The 18,501-nt window shown below is 48.5% G+C and overlaps 1 protein-coding gene across 1 annotated transcript in view; it reads right to left on the reverse strand.

Moving 5' to 3' along the window:
* LOC134933875 (solute carrier organic anion transporter family member 1A2-like) overlaps positions 1–18,501 on the reverse strand; it is a 133,429-nt gene that overhangs the window by 102,064 nt on the left and 12,864 nt on the right. The window contains 4 exon segments of the mRNA XM_063929414.1: positions 485–634; positions 1,170–1,285; positions 12,321–12,453; positions 13,180–13,321. Of these exon segments, the coding sequence (XP_063785484.1) occupies positions 485–634; positions 1,170–1,285; positions 12,321–12,453; positions 13,180–13,321 (541 nt within the window).

Below are 18,501 nucleotides of genomic sequence, written 5' to 3' on the forward strand. Positions count from 1 at the left end.
AACACCACTGGGTAAGTAACTGGGCGGCTCATAGTGTGAGACATCCGCTGGTGTGTGCCTGTATAACTCTGCAGTATCAGCGCCTGTATACATGTCATTCCCAACAAAAACATGGCGAAAATATGTGTAACGGGAGCGTATTGATTAGGACCTTGTTCTTTCTGCTGCTGATGGGGTTTCTGGGCTTCCCCTGGGATGGATCAGTGGGGTCTCCCACAGTGTATTTGCAGAATCATGTGAGCGGGGGCTCAGCAGTAACGGGAAGAGGAATGTAACGCCCCCTCTCATTGTATTACTTCTCGCTGTGTAGCGCAGAATTAACCCAAACCCCACTGGATCAAAAAAATTAGAAAATGTATTATTTTTTACAGATTTTTACAGATTTTCCTAAGGAGATTGTTCTAGTAGAATATATGAATATTATATGACTGATAATATGAAAATCACTTCAGCAGATGCTCGTTAACTCATACTTATTAGTTACCAATGTAAAATGGAGAATTTTCCACATTTGCGAAGTCATCAATGTACGACAGTCCGAGCGGCTCCATCGTGACCTCTCCACATCCTTGCAGAATATTCCCAACAAGAACAAATATCCACATCAAAGACTCTGAGGATCCCGCTGTGCAGTCTGTGCGGGGAGAGAGGAGGCTCAGTGGGTAAGTGCTAGCAAGAAAACGATGACACTGATGGGAGGAAATTCTGCGCCATCGCCGGAAAGTGCCACCAGTATGGTTGGCAAAGGCACATCTTCACTAGTTACTACTCACACCCCACAGACGTGCGCAGGAAAATTAGCCAAGACTGTCTACTGTAATAGACGTTAAAGTGCGCAGCCCCACATGGCGGTAACGTCTGGCGGCACAATCCCTCCCCTCCCCCGAAAAAATGATAAAATATATATTTAAAAAAAAATAATAATAATATTAATTCTGGTTACAAAAAATGCTTTATTTCACAGTACTGAGATTACATTAGTGATAAGAGAATTTCTTTCCTTGTTTAATATGATATATAGGGCTAAATATCGCGCTCTCCTTCCCACCGTATTCCCTGTTACTAGTGTACGGCAGTGTGACCGGTTACTACAGATATATTCTGCAGAGCATCACACGCTCGCCGGAGCTGAGGAAGTAAAACGGAAAATACAAAATTCTAAAAGGCACCTTCTGAAAACTCGGGGTCCCGGGCGTGGCTCTGACCTGCCACACACAGGTGAGCGTGGGAGGTGTGGGAGGTCACGTTCTGCAATGTGTTGGCCTTTGCTGTCTCATACTGGTAGCTGTGTATTCAGGACAACAACATCACGTTATGGTGCAGCCAGAGCTATCCCAATAGGCATTGCTCAATGATAATACATTTCTTGTTACGTATACTCATTGTTTTACCTCCCAATTAACTCCTTTTGTCACCCGCAGTATTCAACAGATTGAGTGTTCTTTAGTTCCTCGGTAATAGGTGAGACAGGTGGAAGTACATGGATGGATGCTGCGCCTATTCAATCACAACCCACCGTCACACCAACACATCCATGTACCAGGTCCAGTTACTGCAGGAGATGGCTCTCTCCAAGCCAACAACCCCTTTGCAACTACTAACTGAATGTATAGTATAGGTCATGCTACCTACTACCGGAATGTCTAGTATAGGTCATGCTACCTACTACCGGAATGTCTAGTATAGGGCATGCTACCTACTACCAGAATGCATAGTATAGGGCATGCTACCTACTACCAGAATGCCTAGTATAGGTTATGCTGCCTAATACCGGAATGCCTAGTATAGAGCATGCTACCTACTACAGGAATGTCTAGTATAGGGCAAGCTACCTACTACTGGAATGCCTAGTATAGGGCATGCTACCTACTACCAGAATGCCTAATATAGGTTATGCTGCCTACTACCGGAATGCCTAGTATAGGGCATGCTGCCTACTACCAGAATGCCTAGTATAGGGCATGCTACCTACTACAGGAATGTCTAGTATAGGGCATGCTACCTACTACCGGAATGCCTAGTATAGGGCATGCTACCTACTACCAGAATGTCTAGTATAGGGCATGCTACCTACTACCAGAATGCATAGTATAGGGCATGCTACCTACTACCGGAATGCCTAGTATAGGGCTTGCTACCTACTACCAGAATGCCTAGTATAGGGCATGCTACCTACTACAGGAATGTCTAGTATAGGGCATGCTACCTACTACAGGAATGTCTAGTATAGACCATGCTACCTACTACCGGAATGCCTAGTATGGGGCATGCTACCTACTACCGGAATGTCTAGTATAGGGCATGCTACCTACTACAAGAATGCATAGTATAGGGCATGCTACCTACTACCAGAATGCCTAGTATAGGTTATGCTGCCTACTACCGGAATGCCTAGTATAGGGCATGCTGCCTACTACCGGAATGCCTAGTATAGGGCATGCTACCTACTACAGGAATGTCTAGTATAGGGCATGCTACCTACTACCGGAATGTCTAGTATAGGGCATGCTACCTACTACCAGAATGCCTAGTATAGGTTATGCTGCCTACTACCGGAATGCCTAGTATAGGGCATGCTGCCTACTACCGGAATGACTAGTATAGGGCATGCTACCTACTACCAGAATGCCTAGTATAGGACATGCTACCTACTACCGGAATGACTAGTATAGGGCATGCTACCTACTACCGGAATGTTTAGTATAGGGCATGAGACCTACTACCGGAATGCCTAGTATAGGGCATGCTGCCTACTACCGGAATGTCTAGTATAGGGCATGCTACCTACTACCGGAAAGTCTTGTATAGGGCATGCTGCCTACTACCGGACTGTCTAGTATAGGGCATACTGCCTACTACCGGAATGCCTACTATAGGGCATACTGCCTACTACCAGAATGCCTAGTATAGGACATGCTGCCAACTATTAGAATGTCTAGTATATGCCATGCTGCCTACTACCGGAATGCCTAGTATAGGGCATGCTGCCTACTAACAGAATGTCTAGTATAGGGCATGCTTCCTACTACCAGAATGCCTAGTATAGGTTATGCTACCTACTACCAGAATGCCTAGTATAGGGCATGCTACCTACTACCGGAATGACTAGTATAGGGAATGCTACCTACTACCAGAATGCCTAGTATAGGGCATGCTACCTACTACCGGAATGACTAGTATAGGGCATGCTACCTACTACCGGAATGTCTAGTATAGGGCATGCTACCTACTACCGGAATGTCTAGTATAGGGCATGAGACCTACTACCGGAATGCCTAGTATAGGGCATGCTGCCTACTACCGGAATGTCTAGTATAGGGCATGCTACCTACTACCGGAATGCCTACTATAGGGCATACTGCCTACTACCAGAATGCCTAGTATAGGACATGCTGCCAACTATTAGAATGTCTAGTATATGCCATGCTGCCTACTACCGGAATGCCTAGTATAGGGTGTGCTGCCTACTACCGGAATGCCTAGTATAGGGCATGAGACCTACTACCGGAAAGCCTAGTATAGGGCATGCTGCCTACTACCGGAATGCCTAGTATAGGGCATGAGACCTACTACTGGAAAGCCAAGTATAGGGCATGCTGCCTACTACCGGAATGCATAGTATAGGGCATGTTGCCTACTACTGGAAAGCCTAGTATAGGGCATGTTGCCTACTACCGGAATGCCTAGTATAGGGAATGCTGCCTACTACCGGAAAGACTAGTATAGGACATGCTGCCTACTACCGGAATGCCTAGTATAGGGCATGACACCTACTACCGGAATGCCTAGTATAGGGCATCCTGCCTACTACCAGAATCTCTAGTATAGGGCATGCTGCCTACTACCGGAATGACTAGTATAGGGCATGCTACCTACTACCGGAATGACTAGTATAGGGCATGCTACCTACTACCGGAATGTCTAGTATAGGGCATGAGACCTACTACCGGAATGCCTAGTATAGGGCATGCTGCCTACTACCGGAATGTCTAGTATAGGGCATGCTACCTACTACCGGAAAGTCTTGTATAGGGCATGCTGCCTACTACCGGAATGTCTAGTATAGGGCATACTGCCTACTACCGGAATGCCTACTATAGGGCATATTGCCTACTACCAGAATGCCTAGTATAGGACATGCTGCCTACTACCAGAATGCCTAGTATAGGACATGCTGCCAACTATTAGAATGTCTAGTATATGCCATGCTGCCTACTACCGGAATGCCTAGTATAGCGCATGCTGCCTAATAACAGAATGCCTAGTATAGGGTGTGCTGCCTACTACCGGAATGCCTAGTATAGGGCATGAGACCTACTACCGGAAAGCCTAGTATAGGGCATGCTGCCTACTACCGGAATGCCTAGTATAGGGCATGAGACCTACTACTGGAAAGCCTAGTATAGGGCATGCTGCCTACTACCGGAATGCATAGTATAGGGCATGTTGCCTCCTACTGGAAAGCCTAGTATAGGGCATGTTGCCTACTACCGGAATGCCTAGTATAGGGAATGCTGCCTACTACCGGAAAGACTAGTATAGGACATGCTGCCTACTACCGGAATGCCTAGCATAGGGCATGACACCTACTACCGGAATGCCTAGTATAGGGCATGAGACCTACTAACAGAATGCCTAGTATAGGGCATCCTGCCTACTACCAGAATGTCTAGTATAGGGCATGCTGCCTACTACCAGATTGCCTAGTATAGGGCATGCTGCCTACTACAGGAATGTCTAGTATAGGGCATGCTGCCAACTACCAGAATGTCTAGTATAGGTCATGATGCCTACTACCGGAATGCTTAGTATAGGGCATGCTACCTACTACCAAATTGCCTAGTGTCGGGCGTGCTGCCTACTACGAGAATGTCTAGTTTAGGGCATGCTGCCTTCTACGGGAATGCCTAGTTTAGGGCATGCTGCCTACTACCAGATTGCCTAGTGTCGGGCTTGTTGCCTACTACCGGAATGCCTAGTTTAGGGCATGCTGCCTACTACCGGAATGCCTAGTGTAGGGCTTGCTGCCTACTATCGGAATGCCTAGTTTAGGGCGTGCTGCCTACTACCGGAATGCCTAATATAGGACATGCTGCCTACTACTGGAATGCCTAGTATAAGGCATGCAGCCTACTACTGGAATGCCTAGTATAGGGCATGCTGCCTACTACTGGAATGTCTAGTATAGGGCATGTAGCCTACTACCGGAACACCTAGTATAGGGCATGCAGCCTTCTACCAGAATGCCTAATATAGGGCATGCTGCCTACTACTGGAATGCCTAGTATAAGGCATGCTGCCTACTACTGGAATGCCTAGTATAGGGCATGCTGCCTACTACCGGAATGTCTAGTATAGGGTATGCTACCTACTACCGGAATGCCTAGTGTAGGGCGCGCTGCCAACTACCAGAATGTCTAGTGTAGGGCATGCTGCCTACTACCGGAATGCCTAGTATAGAACATGATGCCTACTACTGGAATACCTAGTATAGGGCATGCTGCCTACTACCGGAATGCCTAGTGTAGGGCTTGCTGCCTACTACCGGAATGCCTAATATAGGGCTTGCTGCCTACTACTGGAATGCCTAGTATAAGGCATGCTGCCTACTACTGGAATGCCTAGTATAGGGCATGCTGCCTACTACCGGAATGTCTAGTATAGGGCCTGCAGCCTACTACCGGAACACCTAGTATAGGGCATGCAGCCTTCTACCAGAATGCCTAATATAGGACATGCTGCCTACTACTGGAATGCCTAGTATAAGGCATGCTGCCTACTACTGGAATGCCTAGTATAGGGCATGCTGCCTAATACCGGAATGTCTAGTATAGGGCCTGCTGCCTACTAACAGAATAACTAGTATAGTGCATGCTGCCTACTACCGGAATGCCTAATATAGGACATGCTGCCTACTACTGGAATGCCTAGTATAAGGCATGCTGCCTACTACTGGAATGCCTAGTATAGGGCATGCTGCCTAATACCGGAATGTCTAGTATAGGGCCTGCTGCCTACTAACAGAATAACTAGTATAGTGCATGCTGCCTACTACTGGAATGCCTAGTGTAAGGCATGTTGCCTACTAACAGAATGCCTAGTATAGGGCATGCTGCCTACTACCGGAATACCTAGTGTAGGGCATGCTGCCTACTACTGGAATGCCTAGTATAGTGCATGCTGCCTACTACCGGAATGACTAGTATAGGGCATGCTACCCCTTCCGGAATGTCTAGTATAGGGCATGCTACCTACTTCCGGAAAGTCTAGTATAGGGCATGCTGCCTACTACTAGAATGACTAGTATAAGGCATGCTGCCTACTACTGGAATGCCTAGTATAGGGCATGCTGCCTACTACCAGAATGCCTAGTATAGGGCATGCTGCCTACTACCGGAATGCCTATTATTGGGCATGCTGCCTTCTACCGGAATGCCTAGTATAGGGCATGCAGAATACTACCAGAATGCCTAGTATAGGACATGCTGCCTACTACTGGAATGCCTAGCATAGGGCATACTACCTTCTACTTGAATGCCTAGTATAGGGCATGCTGCCTACCAGAGCCGTAAGTAGGCATTTTAGCGCTGTGTGCAAGAAACGACATTGGCGCCCCCCCCCCCCCACATGTAAGATAGGGGAAGTGCGCGCCGTAGGCATGTGAAAAATATATAGGGGCGTGGCTTCATGGGGAAAGGGCGTTGCCACAAAATAATACCAATTCATACTACGGTGCACAGTAGTCTCCATTATTCAAATTACGCTGCACAGTAGCGCCACTACACCAGATAGAGACCCTTTTACACATTACAGCAGACAGTGTTTCCCTTTTTACAAATTACGTCAGACAGCGTCCCCTTTTTTACACATTACGGCAGACAGCATCCCCCTTTTTACAAATTACGGCAGACAGCGTCCCCTTTTTTTACACATTACGGCAGACAGCGTCCCCCTTTTTTACACATTACGGCAGACAGCGTCCCCTTTTTACACATTACAGCAGACAACGTCCCCTTTTTTACACATTGCAGCAGCCAGTCCCCCTTTTTACACATTACGGCAGACGGTGTCCCCCTTTTTACACATTACGGCAGACAGCATCCCCCTTTTTACACATTGCGGCAGCCAGTCCCCCTTTTTACACATTACGGCAGACGGTGTCCCCCTTTTTACACATTGCGGCAGCCAGTCCCCATTTTTACACATTACGGCAGATGGTGTCCTCCTTTTTACACATTGCGGCATATAGACAAAGAGAGAGAGAGAGATACTTACCATCTCCCCGCTGGCAGTCAGGCTCCTCGTGCTGGCAGATCCCTCGGTGCAGGCAGCGGTGAAGGAGGAGGAGGGAGGGGGACTGTAGCCGCAGCAGCGCTATGTAATTGGTAGTAGCGCTGCTGCAGCAAGCCCCTCTCCTTCCGTATAGGGTGCCCGGCGCTGCTGTGAATGCTGGGATGCGGTTCCCTCATCCCAGCATTCTCAGCAGCGGGCAGCCAATGCTGAATGAGAGGGGACAGCTGCAGCAGCGCTACTACCAATTACATAGCGCTGCTGCGGCTCCATTCCCCCTCCCTCCTCCTCCTTCACCGCTGCCCAGCGCTACTCTCTCCTCTCCAGCGCGGCACACAGCAGAGGCGGCATGTAATAAGTCAATTTGATTCATTACATGCCGCTGGCCGTTGCGCCCTCAGGGCAACTGTGCTGTGTGCCAGGCACACCTGGCACACACGTAGTTACGGCCCTGCTGCCTACTACCGGAATGTCTAGTATAGGGCATGCTGCCTACTACCGGAATGTCTAGTATAGGGCATGCTGCCTACTACCGGAATGTCTAGTATAGGGCATGCTGCCTACTACCGGAATGTCTAGTATAGGGCATGCTGCCTACTACCGGAATGCCTAGTATAGGGCATGCTGCCTACTACCGGAATGTCTAGTATAGGGCATGCTGCCTACTACCGGAATGTCTAGTATAGGGCATGCTGCCTACTACCGGAATGCCTATTATAGGGCATGCTGCCTACTACCGGAATGTCTAGTATAGGGCATGCTGCCTACTACCGGAATGTCTAGTATAGGGCATGCTGCCTACTACCGGAATGCCTAGTATAGGGCATGCTGCCTACTACCGGAATGCCTATTATAGGGGCATGCTGCCTACTACCGGAATGCCTATTATAGGGGCATGCTGCCTAATATTGGAATGTCTAGTCTAAGGGCATGCTGCCTAATACCGGAATGCCTAATATAGGGCATGCTGCCTACTACCGGAATGCCTAGTAGACGGCATGCTACTTACTACCGGAATGCCTAGTATAGGGCATGCTACCTACTACTGGAATGCGTAGTATAGGGCATGCTGCCTACTACCGGAATTTCTAGTATAGGGCGTGCTGCCTACTACCGGAATGCCTAGTATAGGGCATGCTACCTACTACCAGAATTACTAGTATGTGGCAAGATGCTGCCTACTACCGGAATGTCTAGCATAGGGCATGCTGCGTACTACCAGAATGACTATTATAGGGCATGCTGCCTATTACCGGAATGCCTAGTATAGGGCAAGCTGCCTACTACCGGAATGTCTAGTATAGGGCATGCTGCCTACTACCGGAATGTCTAGTATAGGGCATGCTGCCTACTACCGGAATGCCTAGTATAGGGCATGCTGCCTACTACCGGAATGCCTATTATAGGGGCATGCTGCCTACTACCGGAATGCCTATTATAGGGGCATGCTGCCTAATATTGGAATGTCTAGTCTAAGGGCATGCTGCCTAATACCGGAATGCCTAATATAGGGCATGCTGCCTACTACCGGAATGCCTAGTAGACGGCATGCTACTTACTACCGGAATGCCTAGTATAGGGCATGCTACCTACTACTGGAATGCGTAGTATAGGGCATGCTGCCTACTACCGGAATTTCTAGTATAGGGCGTGCTGCCTACTACCGGAATGCCTAGTATAGGGCATGCTACCTACTACCAGAATTACTAGTATGTGGCAAGATGCTGCCTACTACCGGAATGTCTAGCATAGGGCATGCTGCGTACTACCAGAATGACTATTATAGGGCATGCTGCCTATTACCGGAATGCCTAGTATAGGGCAAGCTGCCTACTACCGGAATGCCTAGTATAGGGCAAGCTGCCTACTACCGGAATGCCTAGTATAGGGCAAGCTGCCTACTACCGGAATGCCTAGTATAGGGCAAGCAGCCTACTACCGGAATGACTAGTATAGGGCATGCTGCATACTACCGGAATGACTAGCATAGGGCATGCTGCCTACTACCGGAATGAATAGTATAGGGCATGCTGCCTACTCCTGCAATGTCTAGTATAGGGCATGCTGCCTACTACCGGAATGCCTAGTATAGGGCAAGCTGCCTACTACCGGAATGACTAGTATAGGGCATGCTGCCTACTACCGGAATGTCTAGTATAGTGCATGCTGCCTACTACCGGAATGACTAGTATAGGACATGCTGCCTACTCCTGCAATGTCTAGTATAGGGCATGCTGCCTACTACCGGAATGCCTAGTATAGGGCAAGCTGCCTAGTACCGGAATGACTAGTATAGGGCATGCTGCCTAATACCGGAATGTCTAGTATAGTGCATGCTGCCTACTATCGGAATGACTAGTATAGTGTATGCTGCATACTACTGGAATGACTAGTATTGGGCATGCTGCCTACTACCGGAATGCCTAGTGTAGGGCATACTGCTTGCTACCAGAATGTCTAGTATAGTGCATGCTGCCTACTACCGGAATGACAAGTATAGGGCATGCTGCCTACTACCGGAATGACTAGTATAGGGCATGCTACCTACTTCCGGAATGTCTAGTATAGGGCATGCTACCTACTTCCGGAATGTCTAGTATAGGGCATGCTGCCTACTACCGGAATGACTAGTATAGTGCATGCTTCCTACTACCGGAATGACTAGTATAGGGCATGCTACCTACTTCCGGAATGTCTAGTATAGGGCATGCTACCTACTTCCGGAATGTCTAGTATAGGGCATGCTGCCTACTGCCGGAATGATTAGTATAGGGCATGCTACCTACTACCGGAATGCCTAGTGTAGGGCATGCTGCCTACTACCGGAATGCCTAGTGTAGGGCATGCTGCCTACTACCGGAATGATTAGTATAGGGAATGCTACCTACTACCGGAATGCTTAGTGTAGGGCATGCTGCCTACTACTGGAATGACTAGTATAGGGCATGCTGCCTACTGCTGGAATGTCTAGTATAGTGTATGCTGCCTACTACCGTAATGACTAGTATAGGGCATGCTGCCTACTACTGGAATGTCTAGTATAGGGCATGCTACCTACTACCGGAATGTCTAGTATAGTGCATGCTGCCTACTACCGGAATGACCAGTATTGGGAATGCTGCCTACTACCGGAATGCCTAGTGTAGGGCATACTGCTTGCTACCGGAATGTCTAGTATAGGGCATGCTACCTACTTCCGGAATGTCTAGTATAGGGTATGCTACCTACTTCCGGAATGTCTAGTATAGGGCATACTACCTACTTCCAGAATGCCTCGTATAGGGCATGCTGTCTACTTTCGGAATGCCTAGTATAGGACATGCTACATACTACCGGAATGCCTAGTGTAGGGCATGCTGCCTACTACAGGAATGTCTAGTGTAGGTCATGCTGCCTACTACCGTAATGTCTAGTATAGGGCATGCTGTCTACTTTTGGAGTGCCTAGTAAGGGGCATGCTGCCTACTACCAGAATGCCTAGTGTAGGGCATGCTGCCCACTACCGGAATGCCTAGTGTAGGTCATGCTGCCTACTACCGGAATGCCTAGTATAGGGCATGCTGTCTACTTTTGGAGTTCCTAGTATAGGGCATGCTGCCTACTACCGGAATGCCTAGTGTAGGGCATGCTGCCTACTACCGGAATGCCTAGTGTAGGTCATGCTGCCAACTACCGGAATGCCTAGTATAGGACATGCTACATACTACCGGAATGCCTAGTGTAGGGCATGCTGCCTACTACAGGAATGTCTAGTGTAGGTCATGCTGCCTACTACCGTAATGTCTAGTATAGGGCATGCTGTTTACTTTTGGAGTGCCTAGTATAGGGCATTCTGCCTACTACCAGAATGCCTAGTGTAGGGCATGCTGCCTACTACCGGAATGCCTAGTGTAGGTCATGCTGCCTACTACCAGAATGCCTAGTATAGGGCATGCTGTCTACTTTTGGAGTGCCTAGTATAGGGCATGCTGCCTAGTACCGGAATGTCTAGTGTAGGTCATGCTGCCTACTACTGGAATGCCTAGTATAGGGTATGCTGTCTACTTCCGGCATGTCTAGTATAGGGCATGCTATCTACTTCCAGAATGCCTAGTATAGGGTATGCTGTCTACTTCCGGAATGTCAAGTATAGGGCATGCTACCTACTACCGGAATGCCTAGTATAGGGTATGCTGTCTACTTTTGGAATGCCTAATGTAGGGCATGCTGCCTACTACCGGAGTTATGCGGTTCTCCCAGATTTCCAGAAGAGTAGACCAGCCTTCCATCTTCACTGTTTGAGAGCGCAGACCGTGGGAGAGCAATGATGTGAAACGGGTCACCACTGTCCCCAGACATCCCACTGGGTCCTCCCCTCCAGCAAATGGCAGAAGAACTAGGTCAGTTTGGTATGGGGAAATGTAAATATAGTTTTATACCTTGCCTCTGTGCATGCTGTACTGCGCTCTGTAAAAACACAAAAGGAACTCAAGTGCGGTGTAACTCAGACGTATGTGCAGATAAAATACCGCTCCACTGCGTCCAACATTGTCGCTGCGTCCGACTCACAATCAGGCCTTATATGCATTTTCTTTATTTTATAAGTACATATTCTACATATTCAGCTGCTATAAATGTAACATCTGCATGTCCTCTCGTAACATCCCTCTCTCTCTCTCTCTCTCTCTCTCTCTCTCTCTCTCACCATTTCTCTGCTCTGCCAATGATCGGCAAAATCCAATATGTTGGACAATCTTGATTCACCGATTCTGACCCAAAAATGATTGGAATCAGCAAGGCATTGATTTTTAATATGTTGTACATATTTTGCCAATCACTGGAAGACTTTGGGGAATTGGGGATTTGCGCTATTGATGTATGGACGCTGTACTCAGGAATACATTTGATTACATCATTCCATATGAGAGGTATCGGCGCTGCCTGGCCGCATCTGATGGGAAGGACAAAGCTGATCTGAGCTGTAACGGCGATACAATATAACAGCTCTTATACAGAAATAAATGTGAATCATGATGTATTGCCAGTCTTACCGCTTCATGATGAAATGGGGTAACACAGTTATGCAGCCCCCCAGGAACATGACCACACAACCGATACTTATCATTCGGGGACGATGTAGCTTTGCACCAAAGTAACTGACAAAGGTGATCACCAATATATTTCCTATAACAAAGGATTATACTGAGTGAGCTATAAATGTAACCAGTGAGGATTTATTATATAGTTGCCATTGAAGGATCCTTGTTCCCTATTGCTCTTAGAACATCCGTACATGTTACTAAAGCCAATCTCTGTGTCTTTCATCCTGTACAGTATATCATCACGGCACCATTACTGAAGCAGCATGTTATGTATCTGTGAACCAGACTGTGCTGATTACAACCTAATTATGGATAATTTGGCAAAGCCATGAGCCATACCCCCAGGTCCTGTTTCGGGGACAGAGGGTCTTGCATTGATATGAAAACTTTTACAAAAAGTGCTCATGGTTGGGTGCGCAGTGGGTGTGTTTACTTGGTCCAGGGGTTGACTTTAGAAGGGTGTGGGAGTGGCCTATTTTGTCTGGATTCTACCTCTGTAGGTGTGTATAGGTAGGGTGAGCTCTATCCAAAAATGTCAAGTTACTGCGGTCAAAATAGTTTCCTCTAAAATCATGTTCCATAAGCCAGCGAGGGGCTATTGCTTGTTGGTGAATGAGACAGGTGTTCTTCAGGGGTCTCCTCTCTATCACCCTGGTGGGGCACTCAGGGGGAGCAGACAGCCCTTTTTATAGCCCAGTAAGAAGTTGGCTAGACTATCTATCAGGGGCACCCCGAGTACTGTTACCATTCAGGGGTCCATAAACCCAACCACTGCTGTAATCAGTAATAATCCCAGTATATACCTTACCAATGTCAAAGCTGCTGTCAATCACCCCAACAAGCGAGGAGGGAATGTTGAACCTTCTTTCGATCTGCGTGATCATACTCCGAGCGTAGGAGAAGGCCACGTTTTTGGTGACGTAAGATAAAGACAAGGCGAAAATGAACACCTGCAATGACAAGAACAGTTCTATGTAATGAGAGTGTAAGCTTGCGAGCAGGGCCCTCCTACCTCTATGTCTGTCTGTTTTTACCCAGTTTTGTTCTATTACTGTTGTTCTAATTGTAAAGTGTAACGGAATATGCTGCGCTATGTAAGAAACTGCTAATAAATAAAATAAATATGTATCAGCCAGTAAATGAAATGCGTCCTGCAGGCGATGGCAGCTCTACCACTATCACAGGAGGCGCAGCGGCTCTACCACTATCACAGGAGGCGCAGCGGCTCTACCACCATCACAGGAGGCACAGTGGCTCTACCACTATCACAGGAGGCGCAGCGGCTCTACCACTATCACAGGAGGCGCAGCGGCTCTACCACCATCACAGGAGGCGCAGCGGCTCTACCACTATCACAGGAGGCGCAGCGGCTCTACCACTATCACAGGAGGCGCAGCGGCTCTACCACCATCACAGGAGGCACAGTGGCTCTACCACTATCACAGGAGGCGCAGCGGCTCTACCACTATCACAGGAGGCGCAGCGGCTCTACCACTATCACAGGAGGCGCAGCGGCTCTACCACTATCACAGGAGGCGCAGCGGCTCTACCACTATCACAGGAGGCACAGCGGCTCTACCACTATCACAGGAGGCGCAGCGGCTCTACCACCATCACAGGAGGCGCAGCGGCTCTACCACTATCACAGGAGGCGCAGCGGCTCTACCACCATCACAGGAGGCGCAGCGGCTCTACCACCATCACAGGAGGCGCAGCGGCTCTACCACCATCACAGGAGGTGCAGCGGCTCTACCACCATCACAGGAGGCGCAGCGGCTCTACCACTATCACAGAGCCGCTTCAGCTGAGTAATGGTATAAGCACCGAGCCCCCCTGAACCTTATTGCTAGAGATGAGCGCCGGAAATTTTTCGGGTTTTGTGTTTTGGTTTTGGGTTCGGTTCCGCGGCCGTGTTTTGGGTTCGACCGCGTTTTGGCAAAACCTCACCGAATTTTTTTTGTCGGATTCGGGTGTGTTTTGGATTCGGGTGTTTTTTTCAAAAAACCCTAAAAAACAGCTTAAATCATAGAATTTGGGGGTCATTTTGATCCCAAAGTATTATTAACCTCAAAAACCATAATTTCCACTCATTTTCAGTCTATTCTGAATACCTCACACCTCACAATATTATTTTTAGTCCTAAAATTTGCACCGAGGTCGCTGTGTGAGTAAGATAAGCGACCCTAGTGGCCGACACAAACACCGGGCCCATCTAGGAGTGGCACTGCAGTGTCACGCAGGATGTCCCTTCCAAAAAACCCTCCCCAAACAGCACATGACGCAAAGAAAAAAAGAGGCGCAATGAGGTAGCTGTGTGAGTAAGATAAGCGACCCTAGTGGCCGACACAAACACCGGGCCCATCTAGGAGTGGCACTGCAGTGTCACGCAGGATGTCCCTTCCAAAAAACCCTCCCCAAACAGCACATGACGCAAAGAAAAAAAGAGGCGCAATGAGGTAGCTGACTGTGTGAGTAAGATAAGCGACCCTAGTGGCCGACACAAACACCGGGCCCATCTAGGAGTGGCACTGCAGTGTCACGCAGGATGTCCCTTCCAAAAAACCCTCCCCAAACAGCACATGACGCAAAGAAAAAAAGAGGCGCAATGAGGTAGCTGACTGTGTGAGTAAGATAAGCGACCCTAGTGGCCGACACAAACACCGGGCCCATCTAGGAGTGGCACTGCAGTGTCACGCAGGATGGCCCTTCCAAAAAACCCTCCCCAAACAGCACATGACGCAAAGAAAAAGAAAAGAAAAAAGAGGTGCAAGATGGAATTGTCCTTGGGCCCTCCCACCCACCCTTATGTTGTATAAACAAAACAGGACATGCACACTTTAACCAACCCATCATTTCAGTGACAGGGTCTGCCACACGACTGTGACTGATATGACGGGTTGGTTTGGACCCCCCCCAAAAAAGAAGCAATTAATCTCTCCTTGCACAAACTGGCTCTACAGAGGCAAGATGTCCACCTCATCATCATCCTCCGATATATCACCGTGTACATCCCCCTCCTCACAGATTATCAATTCGTCCCCACTGGAATCCACCATCTCAGCTCCCTGTGTACTTTGTGGAGGCAATTGCTGCTGGTCAATGTCTCCGCGGAGGAATTGATTATAATTCATTTTAATGAACATCATCTTCTCCACATTTTCTGGATGTAACCTCGTACGCCGATTGCTGACAAGGTGAGCGGCGGCACTAAACACTCTTTCGGAGTACACACTTGTGGGAGGGCAACTTAGGTAGAATAAAGCCAGTTTGTGCAAGGGCCTCCAAATTGCCTCTTTTTCCTGCCAGTATAAGTACGGACTGTGTGACGTGCCTACTTGGATGCGGTCACTCATATAATCCTCCACCATTCTTTCAATGTTGAGAGAATCATATGCAGTGACAGTAGACGACATGTCCGTAATCGTTGTCAGGTCCTTCAGTCCGGACCAGATGTCAGCATCAGCAGTCGCTCCAGACTGCCCTGCATCACCGCCAGCGGGTGGGCTCGGAATTCTGAGCCTTTTCCTCGCACCCCCAGTTGCGGGAGAATGTGAAGGAGGAGATGTTGACAGGTCGCGTTCCGCTTGACTTGACAATTTTCTCACCAGCAGGTCTTTCAACCCCAGCAGACTTGTGTCTGCCGGAAAGAGAGATCCAAGGTAGGCTTTAAATCTAGGATCGAGCATGGTGGCCAAAATGTAGTGCTCTGATTTCAACAGATTGACCACCCGTGAATCCTTGTTAAGCGAATTAAGGGCTCCATCCACAAGTCCCACATGCCTAGCGGAATCGCTCCGTGTTAGCTCCTCCTTCAATGTCTCCAGCTTCTTCTGCAAAAGCCTGATGAGGGGAATGACCTGACTCAGGCTGGCAGTGTCTGAACTGACTTCACGTGTGGCAAGTTCAAAGGGCATCAGAACCTTGCACAACGTTGAAATCATTCTCCACTGCGCTTGAGACAGGTGCATTCCACCTCCTATATCGTGCTCAATTGTATAGGCTTGAATGTCCTTTTGCTGCTCCTCCAACCTCTGAAGCATATAGAGGGTTGAATTCCACCTCGTTACCACTTCTTGCTTCAGATGATGGCAGGGCAGGTTCAGTAGTTTTTGGTGGTGCTCCAGTCTTCTGTACGTGGTGCCTGTACGCCGAAAGTGTCCCGCAATTCTTCTGGCCACCGACAGCATCTCTTGCACGCCCCTGTCGTTTTTTAAAAAATTCTGCACCACCAAATTCAAGGTATGTGCAAAACATGGGACGTGCTGGAATTTGCCCATATTTAATGCACACACAATATTGCTGGCGTTGTCCGATGCCACAAATCCACAGGAGAGTCCAATTGGGTTAAGCCATTCCGCGATGATCTTCCTCAGTTGCCGTAAGAGGTTTTCAGCTGTGTGCGTATTCTGGAAACCGGTGATACAAAGCGTAGCCTGCCTAGGAAAGAGTTGGCGTTTGCGAGATGCTGCTACTGGTGCCGCCGCTGCTGTTCTTGCGGCGGGAGTCCATACATCTACCCAGTGGGCTGTCACAGTCATATAGTCCTGACCCTGCCCTGCTCCACTTGTCCACATGTCCGTGGTTAAGTGGACATTGGGTACAACTGCATTTTTTAGGACACTGGTGAGTCTTTTTCTGACGTCCGTGTACATTCTCGGTATTGCCTGCCTAGAGAAGTGGAACCTAGATGGTATTTGGTAACGGGGGCACACTGCCTCAATAAATTGTCTAGTTCCCTGTGAACTAACGGCGGATACCGGACGCACGTCTAACACCAACATAGTTGTCAAGGCCTCAGTTATCCGCTTTGCAGCAGGATGACTGCTGTGATATTTCATCTTCCTCGCAAAGGACTGTTGAACAGTCAATTGCTTACTGGAAGTAGTACAAGTGGGCTTACGACTTCCCCTCTGGGATGACCATCGACTCCCAGCAGCAACAACAGCAGCGCCAGCAGCAGTAGGCGTTACACGCAAGGATGCATCGGAGGAATCCCAGGCAGGAGAGGAATCATCAGAATTGCCAGTGACATGGCCTGCAGGACTATTGGCATTCCTGGGGAAGGAGGAAATTGACACTGAGGGAGTTGGTGGGGTGGTTTGCGTGAGCTTGGTTACAAGAGGAAGGGATTTACTGGTCAGTGGACTGCTTCCGCTGTCGGCCAAAGTTTTTGAACTTGTCACTGACTTATTATGAATGCGCTGCAGGTGACGTATAAGGGAGGATGTTCCGAGGTGGTTAACGTCCTTACCCCTACTTATTACAGCTTGACAAAGGGAACACACGGCTTGACAAATGTTGTCCGCATTTCTGGTGAAATACTTCCACACCGAAGAGCTGATTTTTTTGGTATTTTCACCAGGCATGTCAACGGCCATATTCCTCCCACGGACAACAGGTGTCTCCCCGGGTGCCTGACTTAAACAAACCACCTCACCATCTGAATCCTCCTGGTCAATTTCCTCCCCAGCGCCAGCAACACCCATATCCTCCTCATCCTGGTGTACTTCAACACTGACATCTTCAATCTGACTATCAGGAACTGGACTGCGGGTGCTCCTTCCAGCACTTGCAGGGGGCGTGCAAATGGTGGAAGGCGCATGCTCTTCACGTCCAGTGTTGGGAAGGTCAGGCATCGCAACCGACACAATTGGACTCTCCTTGTGGATTTGGGATTTCAAAGAACGCACAGTTCTTTGCTGTGCTTTTTCCAGCTTGAGTCTTTTCATTTTTCTAGCGAGAGGCTGAGTGCTTCCATCCTCATGTGAAGCTGAACCACTAGCCATGAACATAGGCCAGGGCCTCAGCCGTTCCTTGCCACTCCGTGTGGTAAATGGCATATTGGCAAGTTTACGCTTCTCCTCCGACAATTTTATTTTAGGTTTTGGAGTCCTTTTTTTACTGATATTTGGTGTTTTGGATTTGACATGCTCTGTACTATGACATTGGGCATCGGCCTTGGCAGACGACGTTGCTGGCATTTCATCGTCTCGGCCATGACTAGTGGCAGCAGCTTCAGCACGAGGTGGAAGTGGATCTTGATCTTTCCCTAATTTTGGAACCTCAACATTTTTGTTCTCCATATTTTAATAGGCACAACTAAAAGGAACCTCAGGTAAACAATGGAGAT

This window comes from Pseudophryne corroboree, chromosome 6 (genome assembly GCF_028390025.1).
Source record: "Pseudophryne corroboree isolate aPseCor3 chromosome 6, aPseCor3.hap2, whole genome shotgun sequence".
NCBI classification, from domain to species: Eukaryota; Metazoa; Chordata; class Amphibia; order Anura; family Myobatrachidae; genus Pseudophryne; species Pseudophryne corroboree.